Consider the following 23081-nt stretch of genomic DNA (forward strand, 5'->3'; position numbering starts at 1 on the left):
TGTGTAACAATCGCGAAAACCTATGAACTCGATAAGTTCAATTAAGTTTAAACCTTAATATTTAAGCTTGACGAGTGGCAAGTTGTGGTATTAAAATACCCATTGCTCGACTTTGTTTCGCAACAGCTGTTTTCTTTTCTTCATACCGGGGACCGGCCAAAACGTAAGGAAGGGTCGCGATCTCAACACGCACCGACTAATCATCCTCATCCTATTTAACAGCCAGGCTCTTTCGGTGACTGATAATAGTAGTAATTTTACAATTCAAGAAAAAAGTCATTAAAATCCTACCGGATAATTTTATCGATATAAGCAGTTTGCTAATAATTCTATATAAATGTTGTTATATAAGCGATGTTGGAAAAAATATCAATATCGTTCATAAACAAACAAATAAATAGTGTTTTTATCATCCATATAACAAAAACATGATAAAATGCTAGAATGCAAGGGCATTTTCCCCACATAACGTAATCCCCACAAAATCCCCAGACGAGCTATTGAATTGAAATTCCCTCCATTTGGGGAATAATGCAGTTAGTTCAGAAAAAGTCTGACGAAAGAAAATTCGGACGCCTATCGGACGTACGTTGAGTGAATCCGATCCGATAATCGGATCCGACCATCAGACACAAAATCGGATGTACATTCCCGCGCTAAAGCTTAAGTAAATTTTCCTTTTATCCCAGCATTATACACTTCTTAAGGTATTTAAAAGCTGAGGAAAGTATTGGTAGAAACATGAACCAATTACTCAAGAGGACAGCTAATCTCCATACTACAGATGTAACTGTAAAAAAGGTCAAATTTCAGTCTTATATCTAGATTAGCGCTATTCAATAGCCTGGAAGTATTTATATGTTTTAAATCGCCGTGGATATCAATTAATTCCTCTTTAATATGAAAAATAAGAAGTCCGTTTTTTCCTAGTAGTATTATTTAAATATTGATCATGAGCTAAAATGATTTTCTGAACTTAGACAAATATGCGTGTTAATTAATAACACACACACACTCAACATAGACCCACACTAGGGAAACCCTGTGTCGCGGGTGCCATGGACACACACATAGACAACCACAAATTACACCCAAACTCACGAGAGAAATAAATGTAAGCCATACAAAATTTTCTCCCGGCCCGGGAATCGAACCTGGGACCTCCGCGTGGCAGTCCGGCTTGGTAACCGTTCAGCCACGGAGGCAGTTAAGTTAATTGATGGCATTGTGTGTTACAAACTAATTTATAAATTAACGCTTCCTAATATGGGCAGTTTTTTTTAAATATCCATTGACACAACATTTATTTCGGGATAATAAATAAATTCTCTATATCATTGTAGGACATATTTTGAAGGAATTCTTGAAGAATTTTCTTAACCTTTATGTAACAATGTCGATCATCTTTGCCACCTCTGCTGAGGCCGGATAGCTCGCTGGCTCATACTGCGGAAGAGAAGGAGAATCTTATTGCCCCACTCTTTGCAGAGAATTCGCGTTTGGATGCCGCAGGGAACCTACCACCTACTTTACCTCAGGCTGGCTGCACTATGTGGCCAGTATAGTGCAGCCAATAATACGTCAAAAAGAGGTACTTAGAACTCTGCGAAATCTAGACATAAATAAAGCTAGCGGGCCAGATGGAATTCCAGCAAAAGTCCTGCGTAACTGTGCGCCTGAGTTGTCTCCTATTCTCACACGCTTGTACCGCCTCTCACTTGAGACTGGTGTAGTTCCCCGGTCGTGGAAGCTTGTAAACTTGCAACCTGTGCCGAAAAAGGGAAGCAGAGCTGACCCTGTCAACTATAGACCTATCTCAGTCAGTTCCAGACTATGGAACGTGTACTCAACAACCGTCTCCTGTCGTACCTTGAAGACAACGACCTCCTTAGTGATCGCCAGTACGGATTCCCACGAGGGCGATCTACTGGGGATTTTCTTGTGTATACCTGCACATATAGAGCAAGGCTATAGAAAAGCAAGGCGAGGCACTTGCGGTGTCTTTAGACATTTCTAAATATTTCTAAAGCCTTTGACAAGGTCTGGCACGCAAGCCTTTTAAGTAAGTTCCCTCTTATGGGCTTTCCACTGACTTTTGTAATTGGACCTCGGATTTCTTGAGTGAACGTTCGATTCGAGTGGTCTTAGAAGGCTACTTTTCCGAACATACGGCGATAGATAGAGAGTTCCTCAGGGTTCCGTACTGTCTGCAACTCTCTTTCTGCTGCATATCAATGATATGTTAATTCCTTTGCGTATGCTGATGACAGCACAGTTGTAGATAGATAGATACTTGACCAATGCAAGGGTCAGTGGAGAGGAAATCCAGTCTTGTCGAGAGTCCATGGTTTGCCGATTTGATTTGACACTCCAGGTAGTCTCCAATTGGGACGATGTCAATCTTGTCAAATTACGCTACCAAAACGCAGGCGTGTCTATTCTCAACATAACGGAGTTCCTGTGAGCTGACTCCAACTTTTCGTGATATATTCATACCGATGCCCGACTGTCTCCATTTATTTTTCTTTTTATCATTAACTTTCAAATAATAAATTTTAACATTACTTCGTCTTGATGAATTTGATCTCTTAGTTCTCCTAGTCATAGGTTTCGTGCAGAGATCGTGTTATAACTTCTTTATTAATTTGGTAAATACGCCGTCTTGCGGTATTGTTTCGATGGCAAAAATGAAATTTCTTAGAGGCTAATTCAAATTCTGTGAGATCTAGCTTAAGCGAGTTTGCGTTAAGGATCTGTTACGCGGTATTTACCAACTGCTCTCTTCTTCTCTCTCAATTTGCACGCGCAGTAACGATATGGTCAAAAATAACTATTTGGTACTAGTCACGACATCTGGTGTACCAGTAGGTACTAAATACCGGCCTACGCTGTCTTGTATCACGATTAGCAGTCCTCTCGTTTTATTTGTCCATGGTAGAAATAAAAGAAAGAAATTTGAAAGAACTAATGCCTGGCAATACAAACATTGGTGTCAAAATCAATATTATCCCACACAGACTAGGTTCTACTTTATCATAACTGGGTTCATGCTTATAGTTTCATGATAAGAGATCTGAAGTTGCAAAACCACAGAGGCAGACGGACCAGTGCGACGAGGACGGCTTTACAAAGATGGTGAAGAGGAAGCCCACCAGCCTGTGTGGTACAGCACCGACAGTATTAAACTTTTTGACCTGTCGCGACAACATTACGAAGGTCTTGGTAGATAGTGGAGTACATCAGGCTAAAAGCCAAATACACCCTGAAGGTCGAGTGGTTGGAGTCCCGCCCACAACGTGAATTTTAATACGTTTGTGGTGAGAGTGCCGACCGACCATCTATCGACTTTCATGAAGGAAGAGTTTTGGCCGAAGGGTGTCATATATTGGCGATTCCGCGGCCGGTTACCTGACACCAGATTGCGCCACATGTCGCCGACAAGTGCAATACGTGTAGATTAGTTTATTTTATTGTTATATTATATTGTATGTATGTATGTCCTTAAGGTGTATATCGTATAGGTCATGTGGCCTGAAATAAATGTCTAAATAAATAAATTATCTTTTTTAGAATGGCCAGTGATCAGGCAGATCTGAATATAAAGCTAATGAAATGGCGACTAGTACCTGAGCTAGATGTGACGGTAATGGGCAAAACCAGTTGTTTGCTATTAGGTGCTGGTACGTTGGGAAGTCAAGTGGCGCGAGGTTTGTTGGTAAGTTGTTATCTATCACTGTATAGGTACCTTATAGTACAGTAGACCTCCTTGTCAAAGAGCTCGTCCATAGAAGTATTGCTAACTTACGTATTTCTGCCAAGCAGCAGCAGCAATGTCAGCACTACTGCGTTCTGATTTTGAAAGGTAAGGGTGCTGGTGAAATTACAGCCACATGGGACTTCTTACAACTGAGACGTACTCAGGGTGGCGGGCGCAGTGGCAGTGCCGCTCAGAGCTTTGTGATTTAAAGCTCTGAGTGGCACTGCAACTGTTATGAACAGGCGTGTCGCTTACCACCAGGCCCACGGCTTGTTCGTCCCGTCACTTTATATCATAAAAAAAACATGTATAGAAGAGTTACTGCCCAAGAATACTCGCTTACTGAAATATATCTACAAAATAAAATTTTGTTAAGCACAAGTAAAAAATCTCAAGCGAATTGGAATGACATTTTACGTACACGACCGGAAGAAGTGGGGTGAAGCAGCGGCGCGCGTTTTTTAATCTTTCGTTTATTCTATAATCATAGAATGACCAACGTTATTTCAAACTACTCATGGAAAGCATCGGCAATTTCGTGATTGGTTAGCTATTTGTCAAAAGTGTGGACGACTACTGCGTCGTACTTTCGATATTTTCGAATGTGTCAAAAACATTATGGGGAACACCATTTACGTTTGCCACTTAATTATTGCATTTTCAGGCTTGGGGATTCCGGACGATAACATTCATAGACAATGGTAAAGTCTCATTTTCAAATCCTACGCGACAGTGCCTTTATAATTTCATGGATGCTTGTCATAGCAAGATGAAAGCAGAGGCTGCTGCAGCCGCTGTACAACAGGTTCTACCTGCTGTAGTAAGTAAATTACTCTTCCTATTTACAACAGCAGGCTACAGAGAAATTTATTATTCTTTAATTGTTTTACTGTGTTCTGTGAAAACTAGTTGTCATGTGCTAAATCGACCTAAGTGAATAGCGTGCATCATTCGCGTATACACCCTAGATGTAATGTAGAAGTTTAAAAGCCTATTCTTCTGCTATCTATGTAGCTATCTCCATCAATGCAATTTTCCATATTCTTTCTAATTAAAAATATTTGCAAAAAGCAAATAAACGGAGTAGTTGCAAAAACTAAATTATCCACTAACTGAATAGCTACTACTAACTGTATGGTGTCAAGTAGACACGTACGCGTACCTAGTACTACAAAACCACACACCCAGACATACACACACAATACACAATTACTATTACATTTTAGATTTTTATGTATATTTTTATTCCTTTATTATTATTAATAATACTTTTAAAAAGAATCTCATGCTTACCACGTTTAGTAAAAAGTAGTCACTAATGTAATTTGTATCAAATTGCAAATTTGGTTTTTTGACTCCCGACGAGAAAATGGAGTTTGAAGCCTATACTATATCTGTGTCTGTCATATATCTCAATCACTGGACTGATTTTAAAGAATTTTCCTTTTATTTGAATGCTAATTTAATCGTGATAGTTTTTAGCTATGTTTGGTGAATATATGTTCAGCTGTATCAAAGATCTCTTCGACTTCCCAGTTAGAGTAAGGATCTCAGGTATAAAGTAAATATGTTTCTCTTGTACTATAGACTTGAAATTTCCCATATTACAATAATATGGTAACTTTAATTTTGATCTGATGCTAGGGGTGTAGTCTTCTCCGTCCGAAACAATTATGTACCGTCAAGTAAGTAATAATCGACCAAATTTTAAGGCAATTTCAAGTATGAAGCTTCATTCGCATCATGCTTCTTTTCATTTGGTCGATTATTACTTATTTGACAGTAATTGTTTCAGTCGGATGTCGGACAGAGAACGAGAGTAAGCACCCAGTTACACGACCGCGCGGCAACCGCCCAGATACCACGCTTTCACGTACATTAATGGCGAATCTGAATTCTATTTACTTGGCAACATTTAAATTCCTCTGAGTAATAGAATCGCGCGGTGCGACCTCCACCGCGGCGCCCGGAATGCTCATTTAAGTTAAAACGTAAAAAGCTAAGTAATTAGAGCGTACTTTGCCATGACAGTTAGATGCACGCGGTCGCTGCGCGGCAGTGGCGTGAGCGCGGTGAACTTCGTGTCGCATAAAATGCGCCCTAAAGGGCCTGGAACCAGGACAGTTACCCAGTTTCTAAACTACTTACAGCAGAACTGTCGCGTTCTGTCATTTAATTGATCTCGACGTAGTAGTTGGCTTATAGATGGTTATTTTTTTGAATACACTGTTTGGGATCGGGTTTTTTGTATTTTAATTAGTTTATATATATGTCATACACTGTGATCTGTGTGGTGTCTTCTATGTAGTGACTAGTTGTTAGGTATGATGATTGTGATAACATTATGTACTGAAATACTAGCTATGAGCCTACTAGATAGAACTTACATTACCTTAATTGTGTCGTATTATACTAAGCAATACAGAATTTATATTTCAGACGAGCAAAGGCATTGTTGCCCACATACCCATGCCCGGTCACCCTGTAGGAGAATCTTTGAAGACCGAGACGATATCAAGCATCGAGACGATTACGGAAGCCATTCAACAGCATGAAGTCATTTTTCTCTTACTGGATACGAGAGAAGCTAGATGGTTACCCACTTTACTTGGAGCGCACTTCGGAAAGGTGATACATAATGCAATAAAGTTAGATGTATGGAAAGACGACATGACTGCGTTTCACATAAAGAACAATGGCAAAATCATAGTTAAAAGAATTCGTTAGCGTCTTCAAATGTCTTAATTATAAGTTTGAATAAAATAAATTCATTAGAATTATAATAGCGGCCTATCTAAGTCTGGAAATAAAATCACATGTTAAAGAAACTGTAATGACTAATTAGTATGGAACCGTACTGATATCTGCAACTATCAGTTTTTTTAGTGTGTTAACGTTGAGCGACATCTAATATAATAATATATAACATCGAATAAAAGACTTCATAAGTTTGTCACAGGTGGTGCTGACGTCAAAAAAACCGTTTAACCTGATACAAAGATCTGTAACAAACATTTATAGAGAAATCCGTAAGATCAAAAAAAAATTTCTTCTTTGTATCAATAATAATAACGTATGACCAAAAAACAAAATCCGCAACAAAGAGGCACGTGTAATTTGCAAAAGACATTACTTAAAACTAAATGTTTATCGAACAAATCATAAAAAGGTTCGAATCCGGCCGGATCGAAGGATTTTTTTCTGAGTGTTCGATCTATGTGTTAATAATTATAACAGACTAGTGGAGGTTATTCCACTTTTATTTATTTTACTATTATTTATATTATTACTATTGAATTGATATTCAATTATTTTTATGTGAAATTATTCACATAAAAATAATTGAATATCAATTCAATAAACATTTAAATCATAAAAACTTAATTCGTTCGATAACGATTTCACGCATTCGTGATCATGCATGCATGCATACATGCAGTCGTGATCTCGGCTGCATGAAGTTGATTACGGTTTCACGCATTAATTGCAAACATAAAGTCAATCTGTTAGCAGCCTTAAACCCATTTCCGTATAATACGTATAAAATGATAAGCGGCGAATGGAAGAAGCAACAAATATAACAGAATCCACTTGACACAGTGCCGTGATAATCATGCGTTCACATATGATAAATAATCCTTTTGTTCGCAGATTGTAATAAACGCGGCGCTAGGGTTCGACAGCTATTTGGTGATGCGACATGGTCTCAACAAAACCCCACCGCAAGAGGGCACCAGTGTACATTCAACGTACATATCTGGGTCGGAACTCGGGTGTTACTTTTGTAATGATGTTACCGCGCCTGGTGATGTAAGTTTTTTACGTTTTCTAAGTACAGGGAATTTCGTAGTTTATAACCAACAGCCGGCCTTACCATTACAGGCAAAACTTGCGCGAGTAAAAATACTTTTTTCCTGTCTTCCGATTTCAACACTATTACAGCATATTAGTATGCGTTAATAGTAATTTATGCCTGTAGAGGTAAGTCGCGTGGAACAACATTATTTAAAAGTAAATTGACATCTTGGAAAAGATATATTGTTGATTTTTGTGTAATTGTAACACATTTGTGTCGCACGCTTGTATAATTAGGTCACAACGGATGTTCTTGTACTAAATAATAAAATTTACTGTTACAGTCAATGAAGGATCGCACTTTAGATCAGCAATGCACAGTGACGCGACCTGGTGTGTCGGCTATTGCAGGCGCATTGGCCGTCGAGCTACTCGTCGCCATGTTACAACATCCTTTGAAGTAAGTTAACTCGGGCACACATCGTAGATACACTCCCGGACGCATAGTTCTAGCCACCACGCATTTTCAGCATTAAGTTCCATAAGCTTAAACAATGTTTGATTGATCAAAAACTATTATGCAATTTTGAAACTAGTATACTAAACGTCTTTTCCATTAGCAGAGAACAAATAAGTTATGAGAACGGACACTCACCGCCCCTCCCAAGCTTTAGATACCACACCACGCCCCGCACATTGACTGAACGAGAACTAGGCTGTCGGCGAGCCGTTTCCGCGCTAAGAGGGCTTTGATATTTGAATATAGTTTCATTTATTCATTACGAAATGTGTACGTTAATATATAACATGATTTTACATTACTATTTATAATGGTCGTGAATTATGCTGTGTACGGATGTTTATAGTCATCTAAACGGGATAAAGAGAGGAGTCTCTTTCGTTTTTTGAAAGATCTCTCATTTTGTTTTTGTTTTCTTTAGTGCAGAGTAATATATAATACAGATATATTGTATCAATATAATCAGACGCCACAACATCGTGAGCTAGTCAAGGGTTCTCGAATTTTCAATTTGTATTGCTGATAAATATTACGTAATGAATATACTTAATTGTTAACTAGATAATGATAAACTTGGACACGCAATTTCAGATACTTTGGTTACCTTATTTAAAGATACCTGCCCAAAATAAATGCTTTTAATATCTTTTTGAAGTAAATCTTCAATATTATTCTAGTTAGTGAATTAATGAAAAATATAGTATTATATCGATATAAATACGCAATTAACATGTGTAATTATTACGATTCTATAATAAAATTATAGATAACAGATTCGTGTTAGAATTTTTGCTACGTTGCCGCTCTGACCACGTAACGTAATAGTACGAGCAAGTGATGGGTAAACTTGCCACTTCATGCACACATTTGCGCGTGTGCAGATACTATTACTACTACTAGATATTGTTCTATGTAGTAGTAGTAGTAGGTAAATAATTTACGACCGTTGTATGGAGTGTGCGGGGTGTGCCATAAGTCCTTGTTGGGAATTTGGATTTGCAAAACCTAAACTTTTTTTTCGATGATAACATTATTTCTGTATTCTATCCCTTTACAAAAATACGAGGTGACTCGAATTGCATTTGGGAGGATATAATATAGTAGCAATAGAGCTCCTTGTGAAAGAGTTCGTCCAGAGTAGTACCGCCACCTTGCCTACTTCTGTTGCCAAACAGTAATGTGAGCATTACTGTGTTCCGGTTTTGAAGGGTAAGGGTGCTGGTGAAACTATAGGCATTACCAGTTACTGCACTACACTGTTTAAGCATCCCAGCTTACGTTGATACATACTTACGTCTACGTATTATAAACTTTTGATCTATATAGGAGCTATCCCAGTGGCAGAACTCACAGGTCAGGAACAGTCAAGGTTGTGGAGCTGCTTAGTTCTGAGAAATCCGTTATGTTTGAGGTGAAGCAAGGACTGGTTCTAGTTTCAACATTATTTCATATGTATAACGATCTTATTAATTATCTGACATATCTTTAAAAGGTGCAAATGACACCAAGCCATATGAATCTTCTGTTCCATATATAAATGTACTAACTCGATTGAAACATATGAAACAGCAATAACAATATATAACCATTTAAAATTAAAAACAAGTTAGCTTTAATGAAGTCGGCAGGTACCTCAAAAAAGGGGACTAAGAGACCCCCACACTAGCGTCTTTCTTGCGTCAGCCGAGCGAACGCAAGCACAGCGTCGACACGACGTCCGTGTGGCGGCGACGTAACGCCAGCGCGGTGTATACGCGACACGTCCGACACTGTTTAGAGGGTCTATTCCCGTTCTCCGTCAAACATCCGTCCGAAACAATTACTGTCAAATAAGTAATACTTGACTAATGACGCGACCCGACGCTTGATGCGAATGAAGCTTTATACTTGACATTGTATTTAGAGTTGGTCGAGTCGAGACAGTAGACCGAGTAATTGTTTTGGACGGCTATTGGACTGAGAACGGGAGTAGTAGACCCCCAGCAGTCGCTCACTGACGCCGCGTTGGCGTTGTGCCGCCGCCGCGCGGACGTCGTGATGACGCTGTACGTACGTTGGAAATATGCTGCGCTCGAAAGACGCTAGTGTGGGAGATCTCTTGTGATTCATATGATTGCTTCAGAGTACTTTTTTTTAGAAATTACGAATTGCATATTGTCCAATGTTGATGGTTTCTGTGTTACATTGCAGAGCTCAAGCCCCCGCTCTCTATAATTTCAACGATGAAGATAACCAACCAACAGACTTGCAAGGTGTATTAGGTGCCATACCACATTCCATCAGGGGTTTCCTTCATAACTACCAAAACGTTGCGCCCACTAGTCGTAAGTTCGAGCAGTGCATCGCCTGTTCCGATATTGTGGTCAAACAGTATAGAGAAGAAGGAATAGAGTTCTTATTAAAAGTGTTCAACAGTGGAAAATATTTGGAGGAACTCACTGGATTGTCGGAGTTGCATTTAGCGGCTGAAGTTACCGATGTAAGTGTACTGCGTGTTTATTTCCTTAAAGCACAAAATTTTCACTCCCTGTAATGGTTTCCAAATGCCCCTTACCAGAGTGCTACTTGTCTAATTTCAAAAGGCTCTTAACTCCGTTAAAGCATAACCGCATATTCCCAGAATGTTTGAAAATAAATATATAGTGTTCGATCTTTGTATTAATAATTATAACAAACTAGTGGAGTAATTTCACATAAAAATAATTGAGTATCAATTCAATAAAATTTAAATAAATATTGTATCAGATCATTCGTTCGCACGTATTTGTACGTGTTTATCCGGCGCCAGCATTGGTGTATTCCGCGCCTCACACTGCAACCTATTAGGTATATTAGGCTATAAGGTCTATACTGTGACGATTGTTCGGCGTCTATAGTCTATTCAAGTTAGCGACCTAGTAATAGGCTCGTCTCTTTCGCACTACTTCATAAAATTTGATAAGACATAAGATGATATAAAGTAGGTATAAGGTTAAGTGGGCGTTAAAATAGTAAAGGCTCGTGCATAAGTGTTTAAAAATTAAAACAAAAATATGTTTTTTATTCATTTCTATAATAATTTTTTCAACAATCTCACATTTTACGTCAGTCAATGTCTTAACCCGAGTCACGAGTCAGAAGGTATCAGTCCATTTAGGCTGTCTTTCCACCAGAGATGTGCGAGGTAGCGAGGAGGTGCAAGGATGTGTACTGGCGCTGTGAAACGGTGCTATGTTTGCCACCAAAGCTGTGCGAGATTGCGTTATGAACTCTCTTCAGCTGTGCGCGGGCGGGGTACCGTGTGGTGGGGTGAGCGGTGGCGATATGTCAGTGTCACTTAGTGTCATACTTTCAGTAGCTCTATTTTCCTACACCGTTTTGCACACATTCCTCGCACACATTTCTCGCTATTTTATATGTGCAAATACTTAGCTTCGCTAAACCGGAGCTATGCTAGCGAGGCTTGGATTTTCCCTCGCACACTGCCTCGCTACGTCGCACATCTCTAGTGGAAAGGCAGCCTAAGAAAGCCAAAGTCGCAGGTAAAGAGTCACAGATAAGTAGCAAACAGAGAAAACAACGCACGTCCGCGCCGCATAGATGTGAAAGCCGACTTATTAGCTTGCCATTATGAATGCGGCTTTAGTGACTTATCTCTAACCAATCACGTGCGGCTGTCTTTTCTCAGTACTAGGTCGCTAACTTGAATAAACTATAGTATGAAATGTATTGACGGAGCGATTTTCATCGTTTGCCTATCAGAATACTGAATGGATGCGGCCAGATTTAGGCCAAAGAAATTTTAAACATGTTTAGATTTGCCATGTAACTTGTCTACGAGTCACGATTCTCTAGGACGTTTACTATTCTTATTACAGCACTTTAAGCTGCAATACAAATATAAGTATCATTAATCATTTAAATCCTTGTTTTGTTACAGTTAATGGCTTTATCGGACGATGAAGAAGATTGACTTTTAGGACAAAGTGACAATTTAAAGAAATCATAAATCAGTTAATTACGATATAAAATGTCGCTTCTATGTCTCGCAATGTGATATTTACTGTTTAAAGCTATCAAGTTAAATTTTGACTTTGGCCTCGTTGTGTGTTATTAATAGAAGAGCGACTGAAGGACTTCAATCCATGGTCATGAAATAAATATAATAATATTATATTAATAGAAGCAATTGCATTGAATTACTTGATTTCAAAGTCGATACTAAGTACGCAGTGACACGAGCTGCGTGCTAAATGCACGAATTGTAAATTAGCAGTTGCAATGCAGTTTGTATGTTTACGCCTTAACGCTGGTGGTAATATTGTGGCTTTTATTGTCTACAAATACTTGTTGCCCTCTTATGTAAAAAGTACTGTAAATGCCTGTGCCATAATCCACTAATCACACTAAAATTATGAAGTCGTAATAAGTATCGGATTTTCTATACCTTTCCAGTTTTTTTGTATAACTTGATATAATTAAGTCTCACAGCACAAAAATGCTCATTTTGTTGCAATAGAAGCTTTAAGTGTTATTCTTTTGTATTGTTCAAAGATATGTATAATATAATGATATTTGTACGAGTATAATAAAGGAATCTCTTATTAAAAAGTATACATTTTGATGTTACATTGTATAACATTTACCATATGTATATTGAATATAACTTTAATAATAGACCTTTTACAACAGCCTTCAGTGACGTCGACACGGCACATTGTAGTGAATTACTGGGTTCAATCCAGTATCTTATTTATATTCTTCCAAAATAGAAATAGCTCTTACCTAGTCGTGTGGCATTGCATTTTTGAACACTTTTTTCATTCATAACAACAAAACTTATTTAGTAAATTCTTACACGCGCGTCTAGTACATTTTCGGCTTACTTCTTGAAAAATTATACAATTACGCTCACAGATAATTTATCACAAGTTCTTTTATTAAGAGTCGATAGTACCTCAACTGGAATTCAATTTTTTTCCTGGACTGACTCGGTTCTATTGCGCGGGTCGAGTGACACTGGCTTTATTTCAGAAATTATTTTTTTTACACACGAATTTAAAGTCATTTGAAAAACGTATATCGCATACTATCTCTACGTATCTATCGTACATGTTCTATTTATACTTCAGTTGCATTGACTTACAAATAAATGGACGACGGGTCTAATACAAAAACCACGAAAAAAATGTCCCAAGTCAACCTATTCGAAATTTAAATTGTAATGTCATCGCAGTATCGCGCTGTCAGTCGAACAAATGAAGACTAAAGCGGAGTGTCGCGCTCTGTATACGATTTTAGCGCCTTACAAGTGCGGACACTTTTTAGCGCGGACCCGACGTCCATATAATTGTAAGTCAATGTTCAGTTGATATAAAAAAAATTAGTATATGTAAAATTTCGAGGTAAGTTTGTGTGTTTTTTTCTATCGAGAAAATTTTTAGGAATCGTATTTTCACACCGTATGGTGATCAGTGTATCCTCAATTTTACTATGTTTTTCAAAGTGCATCGACACTTTCACTGTTATGCGGAATTAACCAAAGCCCTCTGTATCGACTCCTAATATACGTAAAATGTAGAGTTAACAACTTTATCAGCATGTACCACACAAACATAAGTAAACGCACCCGTCCTAAAGGTAAAAAGCAATCTATTACAGATATATGTTATATACTGTACGTGTGAATTAGGCTAAGTTCAGATGGCAAAAATATAACGCAAGTTTTCAAATCGCCATATTTAAAATTTACATACATTCGTTTATAATATGTACTTGTTCAGAGACCTGAGTGTAAATATTATCAAGCAAACTTAACTGCCGCGTTTGCGTTAAGATTTTTATTTAGATCTTAATTATATGTCAGGTTTAAATTAAAATCTTAACGCAAACGCGGTAGTTAAGTTTACATATTTGAAACTTACACTAAAGACAAGAGACGTGTAGAGTTGCGACTTGTCACTTCAACGACTTGCGCGCATTCGGTGCGCGTTGCATCTCCTCACCTACGATACATCGCGCGTTTTATTGTATTTGGTTCTATGAAATAAAATTTGTATCATCTACTTAATACAATTTACTAAAATTTTACAACTTATTTGCAATTGATTAAGGAGTCATATTGAGCTTAATGGCAGGTAGAGGGAAATTAGATGGATTCCGGATTTCCTTGACTGGTTTGGGCGGTTTGATCTTGCGACCGTGACGACCGCTTTTGCGTTGCCAAAGACCGGAACGCGGTCGGTTGCCGAGCCAACGATTGCGCTGCGGCGACCCTATTGGCGTGTCGCCGTGATCTACGTTTGAAAGACGACCTGTGAATTATTTTTATTTATAATCAATTAATTCCTATTTGTGGCTGAATAGGATTAAATTCACCAATTTAATTTTACCAACAACATTTATAATGTATGTACCGTATTTAAGCAAATAAATGATATTTTATGTTTATTTTATTTTTCTTTAGCGCTTCATGGAAAACCACCAACAAAAACTGTTTTCTTATGTGCTCTGGCATAGAGAGAAATTTTGGAAATGTTTCTTAAACTCGTTCAACTGGGATGACAAAGCACTGTGTGAGATGCACAGTGCTTGCTTCTTCTTTTTATCGTATCGATGACATACACTATAAAGCTTGCCATAGTTGTGAAAGGATTTGCCAATTAGGGCTTGCTCATTATGTATTAACGGTGAAGTTACGAAAGTTATCAAACGGATGCCTAGAGTGCAGGTAATACATACCAACAACAGCCATACAATGCATGTCGAAGCTAAACTGTCGCTTTGAAGGCATCTGGACGATTACCCTGTCGTCTTGTTTCCTCAATATGGTGCCGAAAGTTCCAGCTGCGTGAATGTACAGGCCACCTTGACCTGAAGAAAATTTTATACAACTAAATTTTTTTTATGATATCAAAAAATCTACAACCCCCTCTAATAAGTTTTTAATATTTTATTTAGTTACAGTTTTATTGTCCAAAATTAGCACAATTTACTTTACTAATCTTTAGGTGTTATTATATAGAAAGTTACCAAAATACAAAAGTTTCGAGAATGTCTACACAAACCTGGTTCTTTTTCAATACTATGTACCAGCGTGCCAGTTGGAAGAGCTCCTAGCACATATGCATCACCTTCATTTGCTCTCACTGAAATATAAATTCAAACTATTGATTATTTTCGAAAGTAAAGGCTGGCAAATTATATTTTGAACCTGGTTATGATGTACAATTCTAGAGAATGTTAATATTTATTTTACTAGCAACATAAATATAATTTCGAACATTTACTACACAATCATCACAAGCAAATCCTGACGCAAGCTTTTACATACATAACTTCTACTTGTATAACATAAAACAAGTTACCAGGGATCCTAGGTAAATGCCTGGAAGTCTTGAGGATATCTCCAGCTTTCATGTTCTCTGTAGCCAGTATGTATTTAAGCTTATCTCCTACTGCTACCAAGGCTATGTGAGCTGTCCTGCAGCCATCTTCCATAACCTGCAATTAAAAAACTGTGAAAAGATCTATATATTAAATTATATTTATTATTAGCTCTATATATTAAATTAAAGTAACTATATATTCTGCAACATGGTGAGGGTCTTAAATTATTGAAAATTTAAGACCCTCACCATGTTGCAGAATATTTTTTGCCATCATGGCGCGTAGTTGATGTCAAGAGAGCCACTTATTCTTCTTTGGGACATGCCGCATGTCGCCAGGTTGTGTTGCCGGGTTAAAATAACTTACAAACAAACAGAAAGGCCCTGTGTATTAGCTTCGTCATATAAAACAAGGAACTGAAGTGTCATATTTCACCAGTTTCATCTATCCTTGTCTTAGTATTTAAACTTTTAAAATATTTATACTATATTTTTGAATGTTCATCATTATTTCATTCATTCATCATAATTAATTTATCTATATTAAACTCACAATATAGTGTTAAAAATAACTAGTAAATCTCTACATTGTTGAATTAGTTAAAATTCCTAAAACTTATGAAAACCTGTATAACTTTTTCTTCCTGAGGGGGTCCTTCACTAGGTCCATCTCTCAGCCAATGTATCCAATGGTACTTGTGTTTTATGCCACCACCAATACCTTTTGCAACTATGCGACCTAGAAAAATAAATATTTTCGTATTAACAACAAACATGTTAAAAGGAAATAAAATAATAAGAACTGAACAATATATAAAAATTTGAACCTCGTAAAAGAGTAATTACAAGAAATAACATTAGATTTTAATAAACCGAAAATTGTGAATATTAAAAAATATTTGTCAAATTTAATAAAAAAACAAGTTACCTACCTGTTTCTGGGTCCCTGCCGGCCAAGTTTGTTACTTCTAATGGTTTAACACTATATTCTTCTGGAAAATGGACAATACGTCTGTAACTTTTGCCGAAACCTGGTTTAGGTTTTACAACATTAGGTTTGCTCGCGAAATTTATAGCAGTAATGTGTATAGTCCTTCTAGTTATCATCGACTGTCCGGCTATAGTTAGTCCAGAAAATAACCTATTCAATGCCATAATTTATAAGGCTTTTATTTTAAAGTTAAACACAAAAACGAAAAAATTAAAACTATAACCTCATTAGATAAATAACCTCCCATTCAAGTTTTTCTGGAAATTGACGAGTTTTGACAATTCTTTTTTTTTCTAAGGGTTTCTACGAACGAATAAAAATATTCGTTGTCGTCGACGTGTCGGTGTCGGACCGGACTCTGACTGACTGACATTCTTAATTCTTTTTATCAGACAACGTACATATGGTACGAACGACCAGCTGAATGACTTTAAATCATTGCTCTTAAAAAAAAAGTTAAAAATGACTGCCGCGCCCCCTGACGACAATTTTATGATTAAAAACGTCGTGAATGTGGCGTGTGTTGTTTGGAATATCGTGAGTCGTAAATAAAAATGCACTCGTTGGATAATTAAATCTTGATCTTAGTGCAATTCTTATGTATCAGAACAATAATCCTGCAATCCGCTGTCTGTAAATAATAAGAACTGGACGCAAGAAGTGTTTAACTTTTGTTATTTTGTCATATGTTGCACGCCTGTCTTGGGGTCTGGAATAGGACAAAAAAAATAATCAGTTATTCCGATGCTAAATTGATAATGCGGTAAGTTTTATTTTGTTATTTGTTGTGTATTTTGCATAAGGTTACTGCAGAGTCACTATTTACGTTTACATCTGCCGTTTTATGCAGGTACTAGAAGCAGGTTACTAAAGTTGGTCTTCACAGTTGGATTTTGAGCCAATATAGACGAATTGGTTACATTTCAAGGAATCTTCAAGGAAATAAATAATGATCTGTTTGTCTCTGACTTTCAAAGACTGTGTTGACTCGTTTACGTTACATTTATATTTTTTTGTTACAGAAATAGACACAAGCAGTCTTCCGGCACGTTGTTAAGCTTTCTTGTGACAATGCGAAGTCTTACTCGCCAACTTATTTGCTAATTCATGATGGTTGTCAGATCTGAAACTGAATAGTCTCACGATGAGTCACAATTTGGCGGGTATGCCGTCGTACAGGCTGCCTGGCCCTGGGCTGGGACCGCCGGACTTCAAGCCACCGATGGATACGCCGACCTCATCGGCGCCGGCGCCTAGCAACCCGAAGAAACGAAGAAAAACTAATAACGCCAATAATACCATTACACCTCAACCACCTCCAACAGCACAGGACCTATTGCCACCTCCATTAACAGGATATGGAGACACTATTGTGGCATCTAACCCTTTTGATGACTCTCCATCCACTGTCTCGTCCTCACACAATGGACCAATGATGAGTCAAAATGGGCCAATGATGAACCAAAACGGTCCCATGGGTATGATGGGACCTATGCATGGTATGGGTGGACCTCCAATGAGGCACATGAGCCCTCTACCTCACAACATGAGTCCTATGAATCAGCAGATGCCACCAAGAGGTGGAATAAGTCCAATGGGTAACATGAGTCCTATGGGTCATATGGGTGGTATGTCACCAATGGGAGGTCCGAACATGGGCATGAGCAACCACAGTATGGGTCCAGGCATGGGACCACAATCCAGGTCCATGGGCAGCCCAATGAGTCCTATGAATTCTATGCCAATGGGTTCACCTATGTCGTCTGGACCTTTAGGTAGCCCAATGAATATGGGGTCAATGGCTGGAAGCCACATGAGCAATAGTCCTATGGGACCACCTATGCATAGTCCATTAGGTGCAGGTTCAATGAACGGTCCTATGAATGGCCCTATGGGAGGAGGAGGCCCTGGTATGAATGTTCCTAGGATGAATGGCCCAATGGGCCCCAACTGTTCTAATGGCTCTATGGGCCCCAGTAGTTCTATAATGTCATCAAGTCCGATGTCAAGTGGTGGTATGGGTCCTGGTCACTGTGGTCCAATGAGACATGGAAGTCCGATGGGATCAGGAATAGGAAGTGGACCTATGGGTGGCAATGGGCCTATGACATCTATGGGACCAGGCCCTCCATATAGCGGAAGTCATATGGGACATGGGGGACCTATGGGGATGGGTGGAGGGGGATCTATGGGGATGGGCCCAGGTCCAGGTAATATGGGAAGTTGCGGTCCTTTAGCTGGTATGAGTGGTATGGCCATGGGGGGTCCAGGAGGCCAAGGCGTGGGACCAATGGGACAAGGAATGGGTATGTTTGGTCCTAAACCAATGCCTGTGAGCGCTGGGAAAGTGTATCCTCCAGAACAGTCAATGGTGTTCAACCCTCAGAATCCAAATGCGCCACCCATTTACCCATGTGGAGTATGTCACAAAGAAGTACATGATAATGATCAAGCTATTTTATGTGAATCTGGATGCAACTTTTGGTTTCACAGGTAAGTAATAACACTATGATAGTAATAACACTAAAAGTTACTTGCTAGCCTTGAAGATGGGGCACCGGTATTCATTATTTAATTATTAAAATAATATTTAATTATAAATAACATTGCTGTAGTCAGTGGGAAAAAGTAATTCTTTAAACTCTTCAGGCAGGCCTACAGCTTAACTTGTCAATTTATCAATCAGCCTAATTTAAAATAAATATTGTTTAAAAATATTAATTAAATAAATATACTTTCTGATACAGAGGTTATTTACAGAGCAAAAACAGGATACTGTAAAATTCCCCCATGCAAGTTAGGCTCTATGACATGGACTTGTGCAAACTAGATTGCTCAATGAATGCTGATACCTGCTTTCTCTTACTTACTGCATCACAGTAACACATCTTTGGAGTTTCATTAATAGCAGTACATTTTATATATTTATTTTAATTTAGTAGTATTTGATTCTCAGGGTCGTATTCCAGAACTCTACTCAATACTCAAGTAAGGACTTGAGTATTGCAGTGAGCACTGAAAATCATACTCAAGTCCTTGCCATTAGGGTCTTATTTCCAGTGCTTGAAATCATACTCAAGTCTGCTCAAGTCCTGATTTGAGCATTGAGTAGAGTTCTGGAATATGACCCTAACACTCGGTTACCTCTTCAAAAGGTTCAATATCACTCTCCTCTCCTCTCTCTCACGTAAGTTGTTCATGTTTTGTTTGTGTCAGTCAAAATACCATTTTTACCTTTGTAACTTCAATATTATGTTCTTTTTTTTATGTACGTTATAGGTTATATGTTTGGAAGTAAACATTGTTTATTTTTAAATATGGAACGTATAATATATGTACATAAAAACGCATATATTTAAGTTACAAAACAAAAAATGTATTTTGTCTTACAATAACTTATGTGCGAGGTATCAATATAATATGTATGTGTAATGAATCTTCTGTTACCTTGAGCTACACCTGTACAGGACAATATAAAAATTGCCACACAATCTTGCAGTGGACATGACAATGTTTAATTCAAAACGCGATTTCTAAGGTGCTTTAACCAAATTAACATTTCTCATTGCACTTTCCAGGGGCTGCACAGGCCTAACAGAGCCTGCGTTTCAACTACTTACTGCAGAGGTTTACGCCGAATGGGTTTGTGACAAGTGCCTGCACTCTAAGAACATCCCTCTAGTGAAATTTAAGCCATAGCGTTGCGCTTTACCCTCCCCTCTACTTTTACCCCCACTATAACTCTCACCCTCTTCCTACATCACAAAATATTTATTTCACGTCATTGATGAACACTATAAAGTGACTAAAGTGATCTTGGGCATGAATTCGGAATGTTAGTAGTCTTATTAAGAAGGATCTCATTGGATAAGAGTATTTGAATAGCCTCACACTTGTCTTTGTTGGTGGTATTTTAAAATGTTTCTTATGACATCCTGGTGACATCAGTATATTGGAATTTGCTAGTCTAGCATTCATATAGACTGCAGCAGCTTCGACATTGTGAGGAGTCTGGCTACTATAAAAATAGTTCGTGTTTGAGTTTAAATCGCGTGAAAATCACCATTCTTGTTGCTCAAACATAGTAACATTATTGTAGCTGGCACGGTATGAACTGACGACTTAAAAATGTATTTAAAAAAAATTTATTACAAACCAATGTTTTGACCTTTACATACTCTTTATACAATCGATAGTAAAATGCTAATGATGAAAATGCAGACGGTCCTGTTATCTAGTCTGTTATTGTCATTGTAACTTATTTATTTTAATGTAATAATACTAAGGAGTAAAGTAAATCATGGTTGATATAAAATTAGATGGAATCGTCGCACGTTTTCCTGCATTAGGCATATCTCTTAAAAGCAATTTGATGTGATTTTTGAGTAGAATGTTGCTAGCACATGTAGACGCTAAGTCGTGCTTATAAGCAATAATGTGTTGGCCGCCCAAGAATTTTCAATGTCAGTATGGTGCGCCGCTTTTAGTCTATGCATATTGTAAATATTTTAGAATAAGTCTTAATACTATCCGCCTTATGATAGTGGTGAATTTTAGTGTACATTCTGAAATGATACACAAATCCAGTATTTGTTCTTCTCACTGCTCTGGTTGGGTTGCAACATCAGTAGTGATTTTGTCATTATTTAATTGTCGTATTGATGCGATCACTTTTAAAACTATTTTTATGGCAGTATGTCTTCCCAGTTATTCTCTAAAGACGATTTTGATATACAGGTGGTATTTATTTTATTTCACTAGGATTTGAGAGAGTGATCTACTTTAAAAACACGAAAATAAAAACAAGATTGCCCCAAGTGTTGCGGTGAACACAGATTTTTTCACGACTTCACGTGGTTCGCGTATAGTAAATTTTTCGTTTTCTTTGGTAGAAGTAATTCCAAAAATATAGGGAAATAAGTAAATGTCGTTTATATAGATTCAAGAGTTGTCTTTATAGTCGTTTAACTCAATCAAGGCAAAATTGTTGATAAGGGCGGTAGACGGACCTTCGTTTCGCTATAATTGATTATAATGTACTTATTATTTTGGTGCCCTAGTTTTGCATGTAATATTACGCGCGTTATATTACGTACATGTACATAACGATGAATCCATACGCTTTGTTAAGAATAAGAGTGTTACATGTGTTTGTCAATTTATAACTTTTGGAGATTTTTTAATCGTAATGTAACATAAGGTATGTGTAAATATTTTGTGTAGTATTTTAGACCTTTTAGTGAACTGAGATTATGCATCTTGAATTAATTGTCCCAGATCCCATGCGGTTGTGAATAGTGACTTATTTCGTGTGAATTAGGTGCAATATGCACCAAGCGTCACTTAAATCTGGGACTCATGGCAATATTGAAACGTCTCTTAAATAAAGGGCTATGCGATTCGAAGTATAATTTGTATAAATAGATGAATATGTGCTTCGTTTTCAAAATGCTCTTAAGCCTTAAACGACGTTTTGGTATGCAATGGATAATCTTGTAATAACTTAATTTGCCATCTTGTGTGAACAATAGAATTCATGTAAAGTTGTATTACAAATTAAAAGTAGAAATTGAACTATTGTTATGGATATAGAAATTATATATTCTTTTGTGACACTCGATTTTTTTTTAAACAATCGTGAAGGTGAAATTAAGAGAAAATGATAGTTTTGTTTAAAAAGAAATCTATAATTATGTATAATTGTAGATAAATCCAATTCCTTATTTACTAAGTCGGCGAATGTTTCACGTTTTATTACTTATTAGTATATTCCGACCCAAACTATTCTGTGCCATTTCTCTTTGCAAATATCGGCTAGTATGCATTAAGGGTAGTTACAATGTCTTAAGAATATTACAAAGCCTAGAAACTAAACTTTAGTAAGCAAACTTAATGAAATGTATGGTGCAAGTAAAGCCTAGTACTAATACCTCTTAGACTTCTAAAGATAGTTCTAGTTGGCCGTTATCTTAATGTTAATTTTATATATCAAGATTTAGTTGTTAGGAAGTCAACTATGTTTCCTTTTAATAGATTTCATAGCAGAATAAGAGTGTCCAAGTTTGTCGAATGGTATTAGAAAAAGAACATTTTCTATTGTCAATTCAGTGGGAAATTTATATACCACTAAAACGCTCAGCAGAGTTCAGCATCGAGCATCCAAACGATATATAACTTAAAGTACGCATGCGGACGTCTTTAATAGTCGATATTACCACGGAAAACAGCAGATGTCGTTGTAGCCAGTTATTCGTGATATAGCCCGAATGCCGAAGCTTACACCGTCGATTCAAAACAACCGATTGTTTTCGTTAGTCAACCGGATTATCTCAATACTTGAAAATGGTACGGTTGGCCTCTGCTAGAGTTGTACAAACATGGCGTTCAAATCAATTAAAAAAAGTATTGGCTTGTACAGCTTGATGTGTGACTGAGAACGGACGGACGGGCAACGGAAAATAAGTTAGGAAATAATATTAGAATATTCTAAGTCTTGCCTCTTAAATACACATTTATTTTTATTTTATGTATATGTATCACGTAAATTATTATTGTCACCTATATGAACCCATTTTTTAAATTAACATACTATATATAATTAATATTTTTTTAAATTACAGCAGATTATTTGTAAACTGTATGTAATTAAAA

General features: G+C 37.4%; 3 protein-coding genes across 3 annotated transcripts in view; 2 read left to right on the forward strand and 1 right to left on the reverse strand.

The window, feature by feature from the left end:
- Positions 1-12644, forward strand: part of LOC113234893 (ubiquitin-like modifier-activating enzyme ATG7) — a 19961-nt gene extending 7317 nt beyond the window's left edge. Inside the window, exons 5-11 of the mRNA XM_026470414.1 lie at positions 3571-3715; positions 4422-4577; positions 6197-6385; positions 7409-7567; positions 7897-8012; positions 10263-10551; positions 11992-12644. Of these exons, the coding sequence (XP_026326199.1) occupies positions 3571-3715; positions 4422-4577; positions 6197-6385; positions 7409-7567; positions 7897-8012; positions 10263-10551; positions 11992-12024 (1087 nt within the window). The 3' untranslated portion in view covers positions 12025-12644. The remainder of the gene's footprint in view (positions 1-3570; positions 3716-4421; positions 4578-6196; positions 6386-7408; positions 7568-7896; positions 8013-10262; positions 10552-11991) is intronic.
- A 1047-nt stretch (positions 12645-13691) lies between these two features.
- LOC113234785 (39S ribosomal protein L2, mitochondrial) lies at positions 13692-16615 on the reverse strand. Its single transcript, XM_026470269.1, has 6 exons — positions 16372-16615; positions 16066-16178; positions 15419-15554; positions 15119-15199; positions 14793-14924; positions 13692-14365 (listed from the first exon to the last, which is right to left on the reverse strand). The coding sequence occupies exons 1-6, from the start codon at positions 16592-16594 to the stop codon at positions 14160-14162; spliced, it is 891 nt and encodes a 296-aa protein (XP_026326054.1). The 5' UTR covers positions 16595-16615; the 3' UTR covers positions 13692-14159.
- Positions 16616-17452: 837 nt separating this feature from the next.
- On the forward strand, positions 17453-23019 carry LOC113234654 (protein pygopus-like). Its single transcript, XM_026470057.1, has 2 exons — positions 17453-18923; positions 20009-23019. Exons 1-2 carry the CDS (start codon positions 17575-17577, stop codon positions 20127-20129), a joined length of 1470 nt encoding a protein of 489 aa, XP_026325842.1. The 5' UTR covers positions 17453-17574; the 3' UTR covers positions 20130-23019.
- Positions 23020-23081: the final 62 nt, after the last annotated feature.

Source organism: Hyposmocoma kahamanoa, unplaced genomic scaffold, assembly GCF_003589595.1.
Source record: "Hyposmocoma kahamanoa isolate Upper Pololo Valley unplaced genomic scaffold, ASM358959v1 86, whole genome shotgun sequence".
Taxonomy (NCBI): domain Eukaryota; kingdom Metazoa; phylum Arthropoda; class Insecta; order Lepidoptera; family Cosmopterigidae; genus Hyposmocoma; species Hyposmocoma kahamanoa.